At 31.0% G+C, this 20,833-nt stretch overlaps 1 protein-coding gene across 5 annotated transcripts; it reads right to left on the bottom strand.

The window, feature by feature from the left end:
• Nucleotides 1-348: 348 nt before the first annotated feature.
• Nucleotides 349-17,987, bottom strand: LOC106078330 (RNA-binding protein 45-like). 5 transcript variants are annotated; one of them, XR_001219831.2, is made up of 15 exons: nucleotides 17,761-17,987; nucleotides 17,184-17,462; nucleotides 9,417-9,514; nucleotides 9,140-9,265; nucleotides 8,923-9,049; nucleotides 6,601-6,690; nucleotides 6,004-6,081; nucleotides 5,252-5,419; nucleotides 4,977-5,148; nucleotides 4,591-4,654; nucleotides 4,206-4,476; nucleotides 3,899-4,084; nucleotides 1,602-1,660; nucleotides 617-733; nucleotides 349-513 (listed from the first exon to the last, which is right to left on the bottom strand). XR_001219831.2 is itself a non-coding variant. In XM_056029071.1 (13 exons), exons 2-12 carry the CDS (start codon nucleotides 17,428-17,430, stop codon nucleotides 3,900-3,902), a joined length of 1,626 nt encoding a protein of 541 aa, XP_055885046.1. In that variant the 5' UTR covers nucleotides 17,431-17,462; nucleotides 17,704-17,986; the 3' UTR covers nucleotides 2,435-2,963; nucleotide 3,899. The 5 variants fall into 5 exon arrangements, 2 of the variants coding, with proteins under 2 accessions (XP_055885046.1, XP_013094637.1); XR_001219829.2 differs by having other exon boundaries at nucleotides 676-733; XR_008777895.1 differs by having other exon boundaries at nucleotides 349-733.
• Nucleotides 17,988-20,833: the final 2,846 nt, after the last annotated feature.

The following is a 20,833-nucleotide window of genomic DNA, read 5'->3' as shown; positions in this document are numbered from 1 at the left end:
TTTCATTTTTGTACCTTTTCTTGATGTGGCCCGCGACACTAGTGCTAGAAATTAAAATGGCCCACAAGCTGAAATTAGGTTGGGCATCACTGGTCTAAGCCATTAAAATTGAAGAAAGTACTGAGTTTATAAAAATTGTTAATTTGTATGAAGAAAATTAGTGCTCTTTACAATCTGTCCTATCCATAAAGCAAAATACACTTTTTTCATTTCTTCTCTCTAAGAAATAAGCAGTTTCTCTTAATAATTGAAGAAGTAAACATGTGAAAGATGCATGAAACAATGAATTTAGTAAATTTAAACATTAATTAAACATGATTGCATTAAAGCCAATCAAATAAACTGGAGTGATGTTAAGTTGTATTTATTTATCACTTATATTGTAAAAATTCAGTGGTGTCCAGCATGTTTCCATGTGTTCTATTGTGTACATTACAATTCTTAATCTGTGCAGTAATCAAGTCAAGCGTCAGAATCTGTGGCATTCACCATCTAGCTGGTTGAGTTCCTTCACTGAAATAACAATAAAGGCTTTTACATAAATTTTCAAAAACCTAAAATTGATATCATTGCTAATGTATTAATATAAGGCTATGTATTTCTAATGTACTGGTACCGCTACTTTTAAAAACTGAGACTCATGAATAAAATAATTTGGTCCTATAATTGATATACTTGATCTTTGAACTTATTATCCAAAAGTCTTTGGATGTTGCTGCCATTATTCAGTCACCTGTTGAGAAGACATAATTATGATCATTTGAAAAATACTAACAATGAATACATCAGATCAGCAATACTATGTGCATGTTTCATGGTACAAACACTATAACAAATTATTGTAAGCATTCACTAAAGATACAGCCATCTTGAAGACTCCTCAGATAATACCTATAAAACCTAGCTGGGAAATATGTAAAGATTGGAGGAGTTAAAAACCAAAAAAAAACCCTAGTTAAATGAAACATTACCGTATCTGTACAAAAGACATACTTCAATTATACTCAATAATATGTTAAGTTAATGAAGAATTAAATGTAACTATGAATAAATCTTACTATGGTATTATATAATCTCAAGGATTAATTTACAAAGAAATAAATATTGTCATTTTTATATTCAATTTTATTGTTTTTATATTACAAGTAGCATCCAACTTGCAGCGCATTTAGAGGAAAGCTTTTAAGTTTCTCAAAAATTGCTCCATTTGGGCATACAATGACAACACTACAGTGTTCAGGCACCTCTTATTGTTTGACAGTTGCACTGGGTAAGCAGCTATCCCATATGGTAGATAGATGCCAAAGAAAAGATTTTTGATGAGCTTAGAGGACTACAGTAACAGAGGAACCTGACATGCTTAAAAGACTAGGGCATGCATTAATTGACAGGAGCAATAGACAGAAATTAAAAAAATCAATGTCTGGCAAAGAATGTTAAACTTTATTTTCCTACTCAGACAATAATATTAAGTAACACTTTTAAGAAAACCTTAGTGAATGGTTTAATTATGAATCATTTAATTGGCTTATTCAAAATTGAAAAAAAAAAAAGTTATTATCTTTCAAAATTACGCTAAATAAAATTAATACAGAACTTACAAGTTTACAGGCCACTTAAAATTTAGTGTAAAAATAAATTCCTTCTTCTTCAGCAGTTACTGAAACAAAATTGTAAGATATTATAAATATAAATTAAAGTAGAGTATAGAAAGAAAAATATAAAATATTAAAAAATGAAGTGCAAAATGAAAAAAAAAATTATAATTGTGAATATAAACTGTTTCTATGATTGCACACATATATAAATGATTTCATAGTCTTACCTCTGTCATTAGTCTAGAGTCTGGTCATGTAACAGGAGTCTTTAATGGGCAGAAGTGGGGACCAATTCATGTCAACACTTCAGTCTTCAGTGTTAGTCGCTTTAGATGCCTTTTGTCATTTATGTGTTCAGTTTTATGGTACCATTAGTACAATATACAGGTACCATTAGTAAAGTGTACGGGTACCATTAGTATAATCTACATTTTTAGATGTTACATACATGCTATAAAGCAAATAGAAATTATTTATGATTGAGGGAGAAGAAAGTAACATTCATAATTAATCATCAAAATTTTGAACTAAGTTAAATTTTGTGCCTCTATATTTACATTTGTGCATTGAGTTATGTGAAAGAGTCAAAGTTATCTTGTTGCTTCCCACAAATATTAATAAATTTAACAATGTACGGTATTCAAATAAAATAGCAGTGCAGCGAAAATATATAAAAACTGAAGGGTCCTCGTAATATTGATTATTTTACAACATTTGAGTGTTAATTAAAATTTTGGCTAAACTGTTGTGTGATATCAAATTGGAGTCACCAAAAGCTTTTTAAGTTTTTATGTTAGTTTTGTGCATTTTTAATGGAGAGAAAAAAAAAAACTAGATTTAATTCAATTTTTTTATTACAACTAAAAACAATGTGAAATATAATTTTACAATTCAACTAAAAATAAAAATTTGTCAAATACAACAAAACATTCAGCAATGTTCCAAAGATTATTTCATTGGAAATTCTTTATATTTAAAAAAAAAAAACTTTCTACAGTTTAACAAAATTAAGATCTGCGATAAATTAATCTGACAGGATTACGTTCATATTTTGTTCTTAAAAATTCACAAACTGAAAAAACATCAAATGATGAAATCTAAACAAACAAAAAACAACAAAAACACCAAGTGCAAGTAATGATAGTATGGAGCACACATTTTGAATGATAAGAGACAACAGATATTTATTTTAGGAGTCTTTTAAGAATCAATCTGCTGTCGGTGACAAAAAGTCTTTCCAAAAAGTGAATGACTGAACAGCCAGTAAATACTTATGTCTTTATGGCTGTCAAGTTGCAGGTCTTTGTAAAAAACGTCCTCTTTGGTCGGTTCATAATGTCCTGTTAAAAATTTGTCTCTTGTCACCTGTGTGTTGAAGGAAAGAGTAAACTGATGTGATCATGATTCAAGTCTATTTGTTGGCAAATACTAGAATATGGAATAGATTATAGTCTTTACTGACTCATTTGATTCAGAGAAATGTTTATTATTGAAAATACAAGTCACAAGGCGAAAATTTGTACTACTAGGAAAACTGGTCAAAATCTAAATGATGTCACAGAATATTCTAATTGAATGTAAACTTTATAGAAGTGAGCTTTTTTTTCCTTCAAATTCTGAAGTCTAAAGCTAAGCTATAAACTATGTTTGATTCTAATCTAAAATTGTTTTTTAAATGGTTAGGAATTTTTGAAATACGTTCTATTTAAATTCTAAATATTTTATATAAAATAATATTTGAATTTTTTAAAAAGTATAAAAGTATATAATAAGAGAAAGGCATCGAGATCTATTTTCTGTTAATTTTAAGATTATTTCAAAGCTTTTGGGGAAAAAAAAATTGTTGGTAAGCTAAAAGCATTCTATCTATCAAAAAGCTAATACAATTATATTTATGCAATACAATGGAGAAAACTTTGTCATCTTGGGAAAAAAACAAACAAATAAATTATTGAAACTAGTGTTAAGTATTTCATTTGTAAATTGAATACATAGTTAAATTTAGTGAAGGTACTTGGCTTTTGTTTAAACACTTAGAAAATATCTTACTCTTCAGTTACTAGTAATCATGCCTTTTATATTCTACCACTATGGTCATTACGTAGCAGTAAAAAAAAAAAATGTAAAACAACCCCTCCCCTCACAATTTTATTAGTAGTAACTAAGTTTAATCAATTTTATACTGGTAGTTAAAAATGTCAAAAGAAAAATACCTCCACGTACCAGAACAGCAAAAAAGAATAAATAAAACCAAGAAAAAAAAGAATACCCCTGATAGCAAAAGAGAATATTTGAATTACCTTAAAGTCTCTGTTTCTTTGAAGGACCTTCATCTCCTTGCATACCTCCATGGACAGGATGAGTTTTGGGAGGCTCAGCTTCAAGTACTTTAAGTTTCTGACCAGCAAGAGTTTGGCCATGAAGTGTTTCAATAGCTTTCATGGCACAATCTTTAGAAGCAAACTTTGCATACCCATAGTTTCGACCTAAAGTGAAAGATTTAAAAAAAAAAAAAATTTGAGCAAAACTATATTTCCTAAAATAAATAATAAAAAAAAAAAAGAAATATTAAACTGATTATCCATAAATAATATTGATAATATTTACCAGATAATAAATAGACATCAATCAGGTTCCCAAATCGACAAAACGCATCCTTCAAAACTCTTTCTGACACTCCTGATGGCTGACAAACAATAAATAACCTTTGAGCTAGGTTTTTGCCATCTTCTGCAACTGTGGGTTGTGGAGGAGGAAGAGGGATATTGCAGTAAGGTACCCGTTCTTTGCGACCATCACCAACAGAGCCAACGCCAGCAGCAGCAAAACTAAACAGATTGTGGGGATTAATGCCAGCCTTTTCTAATATCATTGCAGCCTGCACAAATAAAGAAAACTATGATCACCAAGCAATTATTAAAAAGTATGTAAATGAAACTGTTTTAAATATATATTATAATATGATTACAATCAATAATATAGATTATATTACTTTTTGTCGGATATCTATTGCTTCCATGGGGCTTGCACCAGGAGCAGGAAATGATCCAAACTGACTGTTGAAAAACAAAAAAAAAGTTGTATTAGGAAATGAAAACTTCCAAATAGAGAAAAAAAACATAAATTATTCTGTTAACCCTGAAATTTGTAAACAATATGGAAATAAGAGAGTAACATAAGATTCAACTAGATACTCAAACTTTCTGATTTCTTTCCGTCTATAGTTAATACTAAAATTTAAAAAAAAAAAAGAAAAAAAAAAAGAAAAAAAAAAGAAAAATGGTGACAGATAAGTAATAGCTAAAATATCATTTAAATTATATTATTATTTTAAGATAATGACTATTGACAAAAAAATCACTATATAATACAACATACTTTCCGAAGTGTGAAAAGTTATTGTTATCTACATTCATGGGAAACTCTTGTCTCACGTTTTCATCAGCCATCTGCACATGTATAGGACTTCCCAGAGGATATTCAAACCCATTTAATTTATCTCTTGCATAGGCTGCACATTGTGGACTGCTATATCTAGCATAAGCCACGCCTACATTTAAAAAAAAAAAGAGGGAAGTATTGCTTAGAAAAATATATCATAATTAATTATTAAAATCTAAACATAGAAGACACACACAAAATTAATAAATCACCTGTTGTCTCATTAAGGTCACAATATTCCATACCAGGAATGATATTGAAGAGTTTGCTTAAATACCCTTGGGTCAAACCAATGGGAGCTTGGATGATTAAACGAGAACCTGTGTTGGTGGCTGGATATTCTGAGAGGATTTCCATAGGCCCAGTACCTAAATGAAAATCTGATAGAAAACACACTGTTTACAAATGTAATAGGAAAATGTAAACGATTAATTCACATAATCATATATTCCCAAATGTAAATAGCACATGACACAGAATCGAAGCTGCAAAGCAATGTGTAATGCTATTATTGCTCTCCTAAATAAATTCCCGTCTTCACATGCATGCAAGGTTTATTTACAAGAAGTACCCACTTAGTCATCAAGGCATCTTTAATGATGAATAGTATTCCTAATTTAGTGAGTTGATTATTGTACATGTTCTCTGGCAGATATCCCTGTGCTCCACAGTCTCATTTTTTTAGTTGTGCTGCAAAGTACTGTCTTCTCAATACATGGACCAACAGTTTAGAATTAACTCTCCATTGAGCTTAGACTACAAGCATTATTAGTTGAAACAAAACATTAAGACGTACATGTTCAAAGCCTTTTCAGATGAGTTTGTCTTTTAAGCTGTCTTATGTCTTTAATATTTTCAAAGCAGCTTGAGCCTACACTGTTTTTGCTATAGATGCTATATAAATCAAATTATCAGACTAATTTTTAAATAATTATAACTAATTTTAATTAATAATAATGCTTACTCCTTGATGGAAATGCTTGAACTTCAGTGTTAAAAAACCCAGGAGGGTGAAGCTCATCTTCATACATTCTTTTCTGACCTAATGGATACACAAAGTCTACATATTAAAGCAAAATATCAGAATCTGTCAACATAAATTATAGAATCTATAAAACACTTTAGAACTGAACCAGGTGCTAATTTTATATCAGATAATTAACAACTCCGTAAGTCGAAATATTGCTTCAAATGCTCCAACAGTAAGTTTTCCAAGCCTGGCTCAGACCTAATATATTTAAGGCAAGAAAACATGCTAATACTTCTGCATATTTTACTGTAAAAAAACTACAAGGAAAAAAAAAAGCTACCAATTATTTTTGAATTTTTAAAAATATAGGCTGTTTAATATAGATCATGTTCAATTTTTTAAATTTATTTCCACAGGAAAGAACAAAATCCCTTTAAAAATCTTGAGCTTAGAAATACAAGTGCTCTTAAAAAATATTATTTTGATGTATAAAGTTACCCAGAATAACTAACAATTCAAATGGATTTCAGTATTGGTATTTAAAAAAAATGTTTATATATTTAATTCATATATATAAAATTGAATGCTTACCAGCACCAGAGTGGTGTGTAAATCCATGGTTTTCTATTTCATCTCTCTCATCTCTTGAACGCTGGGGCTCTGCAAACTTTGGTCGGAATGCTATCAAAAAGCAATAAACATTGTTTATTTAAATAAGTAATTAGTATGTGCTAACCATGTTATAGATAGATTTTTTAAATATTTTTTTAAAATAATAGACCTAATATGTTTATAGCAGGACAACAACTGTTTATATTTTAGAAGAATTTTTTTTTTCTATCACAACTTCTCTAAGTCATTTTCTTCCTTTCTGTTATTAATAAACAACAGAAATTGTTGTGCCTACACTCAAAGCAAAACTTTCAATTTTTTACCGTATACTGAGTATACGGTACCTGTCATTTATTATATAAGGTAACAGTACTTGATAGAAATTCAATAAACCATCCCCTTTTCTTTATCTATTTCAAATGTAATAATAAAACTAATAGCAACATCAAAGTTGAATGCATAGAAAGTATTTTGAGTGTTTCTCCAGTACTGGTATCAAAAAGTGTCATAGTAATCTAAAAATTAAAGTTGATTTTTGGCTTCATTTTAAGTGTATTCCTTCAGCAATTGTTCTTTAAGAATCTATAAATAGAAAATCAAAAATGAAATGGAATATGTAAATTTCCATATCAGTGCTGGTTTAAGAGGTAGTACCCACTTTTGCTTTTCAGGTGCATCACTGGGACATCATTGATGATTATAGTACACCTAAATGTTAGTTTTCTTTTTTTAGCATAATTTGAATGTCTTAATTGTATTAAGCAGCATAGTTATAGAACTGAAGCTTTTGTTCACTTAAGTAATTTTTCGGCTCAGTTTAAAAAACTAAATAAATGAGTGTTTCTCCTGTACTGGTGACCAAAAGGTGTTAGTTCAATAGAAAGCCTATAACTCAAAAAATTCTTATTAAAATGTCAGTTGTCGTTGTATTTAGAAATAGTTAAAGTATAAATTGTGGTATTTTGTCCTTGAAAGGTTTAGAGTGTAATTTTTAAATTGTAGAAATGTGTTAAATAGTACACAAAATGTGCCTTTTGATGTAACACAAACACCTGGGTAGGGTTGAAGTAATATTCTGCTAATACCAAGGATTTTTTAACAGACATTTTTGCTGAAATGGGTCGATCATATTATCTTTTTGAATTATCTATATTTTGTTATATATTATATTTATTTTAATGCTACTTAGATGTTGTCATAAAAAATGTGTCACATGTGCAACTAAACTTGTTTAAACCTCAATCAATTGTTAACTAAGTAAAAGCTGTCTGCTCCCTGTTTCTGTTACTAAAAGCATCAATAATTTACACAGTGTAGTTTTCTTTAAAACTAAAAATTTATATAACTTAAGTAAAAAAAAGGGCGTGTCCCAGATGAAGCACATTAAAAAGGCCATTTTTTTATGCAAAGTAATTAATGCTTAAAGTAGTAGTACCATTTTTTTAGGGGGGGGGGGGGGGCCTACATAATGGTTAATAGGAGATAATAATAGACATGGTGTCCCACATTTTTTCGTTGTAGCACCTGAAACACTGTAGTAGAAAAAATATTGAGTTGTACCAGAAAATCTGAGATCTAGATATAAGTCATTTTCTCACCAAAGTTTTGAAATACAATATGAATAAAGCTTATTAATCTCAAGTTTGATTTAAAATACTTAGAATACATTTTCTTAATCTAATTGATGTATGTCTAATTGCTTTATCATTGTTTGTAGTGCTTAACGGGACACTGAACTGAACAAGCCTTGATCTAGATTATTATAGATCTAGGTCTAGTATAAATTTAAATCTACTTCTCTACATTTAAATTTATATATAAATCAAGTTCTAAATCTTATTCTTGGTGCACAAAGTTGCAACCTTAAGTCTATGATTAGGTCCTGTTCTAAGGCAATTAAATGTCTACTAGATTTTAAAGGATTTCTGAATACACACAAAGACCTTTATATTTTTGATTAAAGAAAACTATTATGTCAATCACTAATAAAAGAATAATTGATAATGTATTTACACACAATAAAAAGTTATATTTCAACATGTATATAAAAAAAAAAGCTTTATATTTAAAATCGGTGTCCCTATATGACGCCTCCAACATCTTGAGCTATAATAGTCATGTTATAATATAACCTTTGTATTTGATTATAATGCAAATCTAGGATGAATTCTATTATCTTACAATAACTTATATCAAAAACTTTTACCAGTAGTATTATAGATATAGGCTTTTTATTGAACTAACACCTTTTGGTCACCAGAACAGGAGAAACACTCATTTAGGCCCCTTTTTACTACTTACAACTGTCGCAGTTTTCATAAGCCATAGCTGCATGTAAAGGTTTAAAGTAGCGAACATAGCCAAAGCCTTTGCTCTCTCCAGTATTTCGATCTTTCAAGACTGTCACAGACTCAACATCGCCATATTTCTAGAGAAAAAAACAATGACAATTGAATGTCATGAAAATTATTCTTTTTAAAATTAGAAACAAAAATATAAATAGAAAAAAAAAACTTACTGAAAATTCTTCTCGAAGAGTTTGCTCAGAGAAATGCTTAGGAATAATAACAAACAAGCGCACAAGTCTTTCATCTTCTCTTGGATCACGAGTAGAACCGTCACGTTTGCTATTTGCAACAACAACCTGTTTTACAAAAACAAATTTACAGGATGATAAAATTAAAAATTAGATGGACTTTTATTATGTGATTATTGGTGATATTTTAAAGGCAATGATTATAAAAGCCTTTCTTAAATTTATTAACAACAACAAAAAATTGTTTTTTTCTTTTTACTTTTAAGCCTTTATTGGTTCCTGGCAATGCCCTGCCATTCATCTCCTCCATGGCTTGCATAGCTTCAGAAGTCTTTGAAAACTTGATGTACACAATCCCTGAAAAAAAAAAAAAAAAATGATAAGAGCTCTAGGAAAACAAATTCGAGGCTTAATGCAATTTTTTTTTTTTTTTTTTGTAAAGCTTTTAAATGTTACTTAATGTCAGGTTACAAATTTATTTCTGATACCTTATTCAATACCATAGGTAAAGAATGTAAATGATTTTTATATTCATAAAAAAAAAATTATTTTAGAAAATTCAATATAATATAATATAATAAAATTGCCCTAAAACCCACTGATCCAATCAAATCAATAAATCAGTGCAAAAGCAATATCCATGATTATCTATTACTAGTCTACAGTGCCACTGACTGTTCACAAAGTTAAACATTTGTGTTGCATTTATTTTTTTCTAAATATTTACTGGAATGAAACTCCATATACTACATGTGTTTGACTTTATTAAAAATTATTATATGTACCAAGATAACTTTAATTCTATCACATTAAATCTAATACAGGGTTTAATATTTAACTTTATCTAGGCTAAGTTGGCCGTATGACATGCTGAGTGGATATGTATACATAGTGAACAGTACTGGGCCTAGAACTGATCCTTGGGGTACTCAGTACTTCAAGAGTAAGCTTGTTGATTCTGTCCCGTTAACAACGACACTTTGGGTGTGTTCAGTCAGGTAGGATCCAAGCCACTTTAGGACGATTCCTGCTAAACCAAAAAGGCAGAGAATCTGGCAATCATAATTTCATGGTCTAGTGTATCAAAGGCTGCAGACAAGTCCAGCATGGAAAGATTTGATATATGGCCTATGTCGGATTAGTGAAGTAAGTCGTTTAGTACCCTGACCACTGCTGTCTCTGTGCTACGGCACTTCCTATATATGCAGATTGAAATTCTTCCAAGAGACAGTACTGTTCAAGATGAGAAAGAATTTGCGCTAACAAGATGCGCTCCAGAAGCTTTGACAGGAAGGGAAGATTTGATACAGGGCAATAATTTTTTTTAGACATTCCGGGTCAAGACTGGATTTTTTTAATAAGGGCCTGACAAGTGCATGCTTAAATTGCCGTGGTACAATGCCTAAAGTCAGTGAAGAGTTCACAATGTTAGTAATTGTGGGTACAAGTTCATCTAAACATTCAAGGAGCAAGTAGGTTGGAATGGGATCAAGGTCACATGACTTATTTGGCATCTTTAAAATAGTTCTTTTGACATAATCTTCAGATACACAATACAATACAATAAAATTCTAAAGGTCATAGAGTTTATTTGAAAACAAAATGGTGGTGGAAAAGTGGTTAGGGCAAACAATGGCAAAAAAAAATAATTTTTTACAAACTAAGATGAAACTGTCCAGGTGACTAAAGTAAATATCCTCATTTCAAAGAGGCTTCTATTAAAAAAATACACATATATAAAAAAAAAACATTATATATTACATTATATTTAAAGGTAGATGGAATGTTCAATACAAACACAGATAATAATATCTAGAATGAATCATTACTTAGTTTTAAAATTAAAATGGCTTGCCACTTTAAAATTTGATATTTCTCATTCAAGATATATTTCTATCATCATCATCATCAAACTCCATATCAGTGAAGGCTTGAGAGGCTCAAATCCTCTCTTGCAAAAGCCCTGGACAGAAACCCTGGTGTCTTGCGTAGTGCATAAATGTCACCATACAGGTCGAGAATTTTTGGTTTTCCAGACCTGTCGAGACGGAGATCAGCAAGTCTGGGGCAGTCAAACAGAATATGAGGCACGGTTTCCTCTTCTTCAGCGGGGGCACCATGAATCGAAATTTGGCCATAGCTGTAAGAAATATGAGCCAACAGGACAATGGCCTGCCCTGCACTGTGCTATAATAGCTTGCTCAGGCCTGGACAGTCTCCACCATGGGAAGTGCGGTCAGGGCGCCTCATGCGCTCCCAGACTCCACAGGCTTTTGGGACTTGTCCGAGCACTCTTTTTCTGTTTTTTGAATATATTTATATAGAGATAGAGATCTGTGAGCTTTAGTTTTCTACATGTATCTTTTTAACACACCTAACACACCTACAGTGCAAGTCAAAGATGCAATGAGAGTGAACATGCTGGCTAGTTTCGAAAAACCCTGCATGATACTTTCAAGCTATCTCTTTTACATGAGAAACTTATTTTATCCAAAATCAATCTAACAAACTGATGAATATAAACTTTACATGTGATAGTGATTTTTCTACCTCAACTTAAAATATTTCTGTAAATAATGTTTCATACTGACTTAAAAGACTCCTAATTCTCAAAAATTACAATTAAAAAGTTATTTAAAATTCAAAGCACCTTAAAATATATCCAAATCTGCAATGAATGAAAAAAATATATTGAACCTTAGCATACTTTAAAAACTAAATTATGAACTTATCAACAAAATGTGCACTTGGCATCAAAAGAAATATTTTTATAAATCAAAACTTATTGAAATTTTGAAGTACATGATCATATTTTTCAAATCTAAGCTGCATGATTTTTCTTTTTTTTTTTCTAAGCCTAAGTTGAGGGATGGGGGAAGCAAATATAGGCTACAGCTCTTCCAAGACGTTTGTTTTTAATAAATTTAAATATATTGCCACCATTGTCCCACATATTTGTTTTGCTAGATTGCTGCAAAGGTCTCTTTTGTAATCAATATTTACATAGCAGTGTTATCAGTAACATGGGTGGTGAAGGATAAGGAAGTGGAAAATATAAAAAGTGTGTCGAATACTACAAAATAATTCAATTGCTAAAGAATAATGTTTGCCAGACAGGAATGCTTGCAAGAGAAAAGCTAAGGTGAGATAAGATTTCACCAATCCCTTATCAAACAAAGTCAAAAACACAAGGCAACCTTGATTTCAATCAAATGATGAATTATTATGTTATTTATTAAATGATATTTCTAGAGAGCACTGTCAGTATGGAATCTTGTATGTATTTATAAAATCTTATCTTACTCAACATATATATTTTAAGAGCAGTCACTCATCCTCACATTGTTGTGGACAAAAAAAGTTTAACCTGTTATCATTTACTTTTGGTTTACAACAACAAAGATTTTCATGATGAAAATAACTAATGACTAATTTGTCTGATTTAATTTTAATAATTTGATCTAATAACGTTGAAATGGGATTTATTATGTCAATCCTGATAGAGCTAAGATGATTGTAATTTTTAACGATTAAAAAGTTTATGGTGTACTGGTAATCAAATTCAGCAGGGCAAAAATTATGCGTTTGGGGAGGGTTAGCGTTATAAAGTGTGCCAAAAAGCCAAATGGATGTAATAGAAACAAAAATTAAAGATTTTTAAGGGACAGGGGGAGGGCAAAAAGGGTGAGGAAGAGAAAAGTAATATATATATATATATATATGGCGGAAAACAGATTGAGCTTTCAACATTCTACTTTTAGGACCATTTTTTTGACTAATTTCAAATTAGCTATTATTGACATATTATATATCAATTTTATTGCCCAAGAATAGAGGAATTCAAAAAAAATAAAATCAGAAGCAACAGACAATTATTTAACTTGAAAAAATGAGGTCAAACACACTTACCCCTAATAATGAAAAATTCATCACTCACAGAAGATATGTCTAAAAATCCATGAATTTCACAAATTCACAGTATTATTAACAGAAAAATGTGTCACAAAGTAAAATATTTTTATAGAACATTTGAAAAAAACAATAAAAACTAGTTTCTTAAAACATTTATGCCTATTAATTAGCCTCCCCAGACCCCACCCCCTCCGTAAAAAAAAATGGTTGCAAATGATACTTTATAATCATCCTGAAAAACAAAACCAGTATCAGTTTTGACATATTATATATCAGTTTTAATGCCCAAGAACAGAGGAATCCAAATATGGTTCATTCATTATCATCAGACAAGTATTAGACCATAAAAAATGAGATCAAACACACTTACCCCTAATAATGAAAAATCCATCATTCACAGAGGGTATGTCCAATATTCCATGAATTTTACAAATTCACAATATTATTAGCAGAAAACTATGTCACAAAGTAAAGTATATTTATAGACCATTTGAAAAAACAAACAAACAATTTTTAAAAATTTTTATAACTAATAAATTAGCCCTCCCCCCTCGCCCCACCCTACCATAAAAAGTCTTTTTTTTTTCTTATATCTTCATGTTTTAACAAACTAATATATATATATCAATTTTAGATAAAGTTTATAGATGTATAATTTTAGACTAGAAAAGATCTTATATTAAATGAAATATTATCAAGATTTAGATCTCTTCTAGTTCTTGATCAATTTTTAGATCTAGGTCTAGACTCTAGACTACTATACTCTGACTCTAGTCTAGGCTTATAGATATTAGTCCTAATAATAGGTTTTGCATAGTACATGATGTATTCTGTTTACTATCTCATATGATCTCAATTTTTGTATTTGTTGTAATTGTTGCTGAGAAAAGAAATAAAAACAACTTTTATTTGGTTTATAGATTCTATGTGTTTGTTGTTATTTTTAACTATGTCCATAAACCATAAGTAGATCTATATTTAGTCTCTATCCTACACAGCTAATAGTTTTTAAAAATTATTTAATCTTTCTAGATCTAGTAATCTATTAGATTTATGCCTAGATTTAGATCTTTAAAATCTTTAAAAGGAAAAAAAAGTGTTTTTGCAGATATATCTACATTCTAGCTCTATCATCTAGATCTATTAATCTAGAACTACCAAGTATCCTACCTACTTGAATCTCTTCTCTATAGTATAATTGACTAGATCTAGATTTTTTCCACTTTAAGTAGTTTAAGATGTAGATCTAGAATTCTAGATTTAGAGATCTAATTAAGCCCTAAGTTTATAAGCTCCTATGAATTATATTTAGATATAAAATCTTAGATTTAATCTACATTTAGACTTAGACAAGATTCTAGATCTACACGTGTACATCGCAGTTACTAGATCTAGAAATGACTAGATTTAGAATAAATTAGATCTCATATTTTTTCAATGTTAAAATCTAGTTTTAAGTCTATGAATAATATTTAGACGTAGAGATATATTTAGACTTAGGCTAGGGTCTTGATCCAAGCGTGTGGCCCGTGTACATCGCTACTTGACTATCTACTTAAATCTACTAGAAATGACTTGATTTAGATATAAATCATCTAAGAATTTTTCCACGTTAAAATCTACTGATATAGTCCTAATTCTATAAGTTACTATGAATTATATTTAGACATAGAATCTATTATGAAATCTTAGATTTAATCTACATTTAGACTTAGATCTAGCTAGTCTAGATGCTAGATCCACGCGTCTGTGCATCGCCACTTGACTATCTACTAGAAATGACTAGATTTAGCTCTAAATCATCTCAGATTTCCTAAATCTATAAGTTATTATGAATTATATTATTATATTTAGACACAGATATATACAATTTTATATCTACATTTAGTGAATTTAGTCTAGAGAGTGTACATCGCTACTTCACTATCTACTACTTAGTCTTAGCTACGACTAGTACTACTACTAGAACTAGAAGTGACTATATTTAGATCTCTAGACCTTTTCACGTTAAGATGTAGATCTAAGTCTATAACAAATTACTATGAATTATATTTAAACAAAGATCCAGATCTAAAATCTTTATCTTAGTCTACATCTAGTCTAGATCTGCGCATGTTTATTTCCATCGCACGCTGGCAGCGCAAAAAAAAGGACTCATTTCCCGAGTCATGATGTTATTTGAAATGAAAACAAACGACACTCGTAGTGAAATGTAAAATATTTACCTAAGCAGTTGATATTATTTAAAAAAATGGTCTGTTATAGTTTCAGTCTATGATAAGGCTTAATAGATGTTGTCGGTTCCACTTATTCCGCGAGAATGAATAAAAAATTAAGCACGATGAAAAAAATTGATGAGGTCAAACTGTCCCGACACACTTCCGATGGGCTTTAAAAAAAACATGTTTTTTTTTAAAACTTTATTTTTTTTATACACCAAAAAAATAAAAAATAAAACACTATGATTGCTGAAATAAAAATAAACGTGTTTTGAAACTAAAATTGGTACCATTTAAATGATATTTTTATAAAATTGTATGCATAGTTTCACGATGCACAAATTATGAAATGGCATCGAGGCTATTTTTTTTTTATTTTTAAGATAAACTAACAACTTAATTTCTTTTCTTTTTTCTCTATCATTTAGAACAATCATTTCTAAACAGTAAGCATGCATTATTTCATAGTAATGATATAGGTTTATATGTTTCTTACCTTTTCAAAGGGGAGCACATAAATCCAAAAGTAAATCCTGTGTGTCTTTTTTTGCATACTTCATGACATTCACAAATGCACAAATTTCTTATAAAAACGAATTTCAAAAAAATATTGCTAATGAAGCTTCCACAAACATAGGTCTACCCATCAGTAAAAGGAAATATACCACAGATGTTGTATATATGGAGAAAATGAACAATGAACTTCAAAAATGCATTTTCAATAGAAAATCTGTTTTCCGCCATATATATATATATAATAGAATTCAGAAGCGAGTGTGTTTGACAGTGCGTTTATAATATTATTAGAAAATATTTAAGAAAAAAAAGGAAGGGGGTCCATGGCAAAATAATATCTAGTTTGTTATAGCCTGGAAACCCATCAATGCCCAGGCCTAGCCAAAGAGTAATGTTAGTCGTCAAATGACGTCATCTAGATCTCTATATCAGTATGCCTTGATTAGTCTACAATGTTCGAGTAAGTAGATCTAGAGCTACATTCTAGAATGTAGACTAGGTCACTAGATTGTCACTAAATAGATCTAGGTATTCTTCTCAGACTTGTATCTCTCATTGCTATCAGTGATGATCAGTATCAATATATTTAAAAAAAAATGCCAGAGCTCTAGATCAAGTCTAGATATAAGATATAACTGACGTTAAAATGACGTTTCTTCAGACTATTGTATAGAGTATAGATCTAGTTTGCAAGATGAGAAGTGCCGAGCCCCCCAAAAAAAGAGCCTTGATTATAATGATTCTGAAACTAGATCTACTTGACTTGAATGACTTGAAAAAATAGAAAGGGAAAAGGTCTTCACACTCGTCTCTTGTTGCTATCATTATCAGTGATTTGAGTGATGATCAGTACTGACAGTATATCTAGAATAATCTAGAATCTAATCTATCAATTGTCTCAATTGACATTGTCAATACGTAAAAAAAAATAAAAATTGCCAGAGTCAGAGATCAAGGACAAGTCTAGGTCTAGAGTAGACAGTCTAGATTACTCTAGGCTTCTAGGTCTAGATCTATCTAAAAGTAAGTAAGTAAATCTAGATTCTAGAGTCTAGACTAACTACTAACTCAGTAACACTAGCTCACTAGAGTCGAGTGTAGTAACAGACGTTAACCGTTAAAAATGACGTTTCCCAGTACCAATCTTCAGACTTATACTACTTATAGGCCAGTGTATCTAGACTAATAGATCTATTTTGCATGATTATGGTGCTAAAGAATCTAGATGATATAAAATAATATAAATATAAAGATTGGTTATGTACACTTGTAAATTAAATTTTATGCCGATGCGATATTGAATTGTGAGTTAGTTCCCCTAGTTTTATCGACTGTTAGATCTACTTTACTCAAATTTACTGTTAGAATCTTCAATCTACCTCTGTCTTCGTTGGTTCTTTTGTCTTTAATAATCCAAATATCTTCAATAGTTCCGAATTTGTCAAATGCGTCTCTGAATTCTTGCTCTGTTGTTCCTTTCTGGCACAAAATAAACAATCTACTATTCGGTGGATCGTCAAGACCACGGCTATCTCTGCCATCACGGCCATCCCTGTTGTCACGGCCTGCCATTTTGTTCAAGAGTTGGCCCACAGATATTGGTCTTCCGGTAGCAGAAATTAACATTTTGTGGCACGATTACATCAATAAGTAGTCGACTGCGTAAAAAACAACAGAAAGCTATTGTGAATTTCTATTTGAAAAAGGTCTACTACGTTACTAGAATCTAGATTAAATTTAAGATACATATCCAAATCGAATTAGAAATAAAATTGAAACGCTAAAACATTTTTAAGAATGAAACATATTCAATGTTTCCTTAAGTCATATTTAGTTTAAAATAGGTGATAGAGCTACAAAAGATCTAAATTATAATGTAAGATAATCCATCGAACGTACGTATTACAACGTAGAAGCCAGCTACAATAGACAGTTGTTTATTGATCGAAGACTTACTAATAAAGTCATTATAGGTCTTGCGTTACGCGTATGGTAAACAATCCACGAATAGTAGGCTTATATTATAGTTCCTTTTCGTAGCATTTGCAACAAGAAAAACAAGAAACAGGATACAAATATATTTTATATAGCCTAAAATACAAGCCTATATAGCCTATTTATAGTGTTGTGTTTTATAAATCTAAACAGGACTGGTCTACTAGACCGATCACAAGTTCTGCTGACAGCTCGGGTAACGTGAACCCATGTGCACGTTCCACATATAGCTTATATATTAATTGCACCCACCCGCCACAAGTCGTACGTGTCGCACCACCAACCTTTTTTGAAGGATCATCCATATATAACGTCCGCATGACTGAAATGACATTTAAAAGACGCTTAAGCATCAATAGCCTAAACGTATGCGCAAATATTATATACGCAGGCCTTTGGTATTTTGGCGTATGCTTATAAATATCATGAATATATTTGTTTTAAATGTTTTGGTTGTCCTTCAAAATGAAAGATTATTACATCCTAGCCCAAACATATCGAAGACGGCGGGAGGATGGTGATGCGCAGGATTCTTTTAGCCGGGACCACCGAGACAGCAGTAAAGAGCGCAGACCACACGACCAGGTTTAGAGACGTTATGTAACACCTATAACTGCCAATTTCCACTTGCAACAATGGAATTACGTGCCATATGTAGGTCTAATAATAATGTTATACACAAGACTGATGATTCAAACTCCTGTTCCATTGTTTGGGTGAAGATATGAAAGAATTCCTTCTTTCGAAATAAAAGTTTTATACTCCAACTATATACTCCAACTATTTTTGTTTTTTGCTATGTATGGAAATTTCTTAATGGACATTCATTGTTGTTTCTCAAAACCACTTTTCTATCCACAAGTAAATAAATCATGTCTCGAGATCTTGACACGCGATACAGCTAACAAAATGTTTACTCTCTCTCGCTCTTTCCCTATCACTCACTCTCTTACACACACACAGAGAGAGAGAGAGAGAGAGACAAATAGAGAAAAGTATCTTTTGTGAAGAAAATAATATTTTAATTTAATAACTAACTTTATCAAGAGAGTTAAACTGACTTTAAGGGGCGATCAAAGGAGTGTATGGACCTTAGATAAAGGAATCATGGGTAGCCCTCTCTCGACTTTGCTGATGCGATCCAAGGGAACGCTTAAATTTGTACTACATTTGGCACCAGCTCAGTCGCAAAAGCTGCTGGAGGGATTACAAGTCGATACTTCCAACGCCTAAGAGGCTTCACTCCTGATTTTTCATCGAGGCTGCCTCTGATTCAAAGCCTTACCGCAAGGCAGCAGAGGTTTGAAGTCAGAGACCCCCTCTCCTTCATGAATCGCCTTACTAGGCTGACAAGCTACATCTGTCCGAATCTTCCGGTTTTGTTTCGCCATGAGGTATCTGCCCTGTTAATTAATAGAGCAGTTTCGCCGGGCTTAGTATGCCTATAAATCTAACCCACACGAGCAAGCCACTATCTACTATCTATCTACTATCTCTATAGTATCTATAGGTGTAACAGGCAAAGAAATTGGAATCTTAATTATTCTGTGAATCATAAAAGTAGAAAATAAAGTAAAAATATAAACTTCACTTTTCAGATCACGCAATCCATCAAGCCGCTTAATTTCTTTTATGTCAGGTACCCACTAGAGTTGGGTACACACAGGATAGGCCCTATAATTATCAAACTTAAAAAATGCACTTTTTATTGGGTTGAGAACTTGGCGAGCTAATAGTCTAGCCTATATCAGCCCTTATAACTAGGGCATACGTACTCAAAACACAATTCTATCCTATCTATAAATATAGGCCTAACCTCACACTATAATTAATAAGCACTTCTTGTTCGAAATGATAGGTCTAATTTTTTTTAAACTCACATAGTGTTTGTCGAAACAAAATCACCGTTTTCTTTAAAAACTTTTGGGGTTATTCATTGCCAGTAATTGGAAAAGGATGGTATGTGGATCTGTAATCGACTATTCAGGCATCGGGTATTGAATGTTTAAATAGCGACTTCGTGTAATAAATTCGCACAGCATAAAAGGTCAAGGGTCAGATTACCCAGCAACTAAAACGAGTTCGTATTCTTTTCTATCACATTCACAGTAATCACAGCTACACTGATTAGATTAACTAGAGTCTAGATGTAGATCTAAATCTAGATCTAGATTTTAGATCTATTAGTAGCCTATTAAAAATCTAAATCTTTTAATTAATTTAACTTGACCCTTCCTACTAGATTTAAATATTATTTTATAATCACATATCTAGATCTAGACTAGATAAAATATTAAAAGGCGGACCCTATTCCCAACCAGTTGTGAATAGGCTTCAACCCTATTCCCAACCGGATGGATGGGTCAAATAAGGTCAAAACCCTATTCACAGTCAACAGGGTCAAATTAGGTCAAAACCTTATTCCCAGTCGACTGTGTTTAGGTCAAATCCTATAGTTAAATGGTTTTTTTTTTTTTAAGTGATTGATTTAAAAGAAGATAATAGAATAGGTTTGATATTGATAAATCTTTACAATTTATTAAACTTAGATTAATTTTTCCCTAATGTAATTAAAGGAACAATGTATACTTTATAGGTTATTTTATTATATAATTGTTAGGTCATAGTGTTGTTAAATCTTTGAGCTGAATATTTGTAATAGCTATAAAATAAATAAAATATATTAATTCACTGTTTTTGTTTTCATTTCATTCTTGGTCACATTATCTCCAATTAAATATATTTTTTGACTTGGCTTTGACTTTAAGCACTCAATTCAACATATTTTTTATAGGCCTATATACTGCTTCTTGATATGTTTGACATGTGTTTTCAATGTTTTCTCTCCCATCTTCATTATAAAGTTTAGTGCACTGAGGATGGCTATAATAAAAAAGAGGAGGTATCAAAACAAGGCAGAGAAAAAAATATAATTGGGGTGAGGGTGGGTTTAAAGTTTGTTGCAAAGCAATAACATGTGTAGCTGTGAGGAGAAATGTAACCATATGTGTAAACACATAGTAAAATGCTAGGT

Source organism: Biomphalaria glabrata, chromosome 1, assembly GCF_947242115.1.
Source record: "Biomphalaria glabrata chromosome 1, xgBioGlab47.1, whole genome shotgun sequence".
Taxonomy (NCBI): Eukaryota; Metazoa; Mollusca; class Gastropoda; family Planorbidae; genus Biomphalaria; species Biomphalaria glabrata.
The sequence above is the reverse complement of the archived record's forward strand: the minus strand, read 5'-3'. Positions and strand labels throughout refer to the sequence as shown.

Coding starts and splice junctions, on each gene's coding strand:
- LOC106078330 (XM_056029071.1), bottom strand. CDS start 17,430: ATGTTAATTTCTGCTACCGGAAGACCAATATCTGTGGGCCAACTCTTG. Junction 4,655..4,976: donor AACTTTTCACACTTCGGAAA/GTATGTTGTATT, acceptor GTTTTTCAACAG/TCAGTTTGGATCATTTCCTG. Junction 4,477..4,590: donor CAATAGATATCCGACAAAAA/GTAATATAATCT, acceptor TTATTTGTGCAG/GCTGCAATGATATTAGAAAA.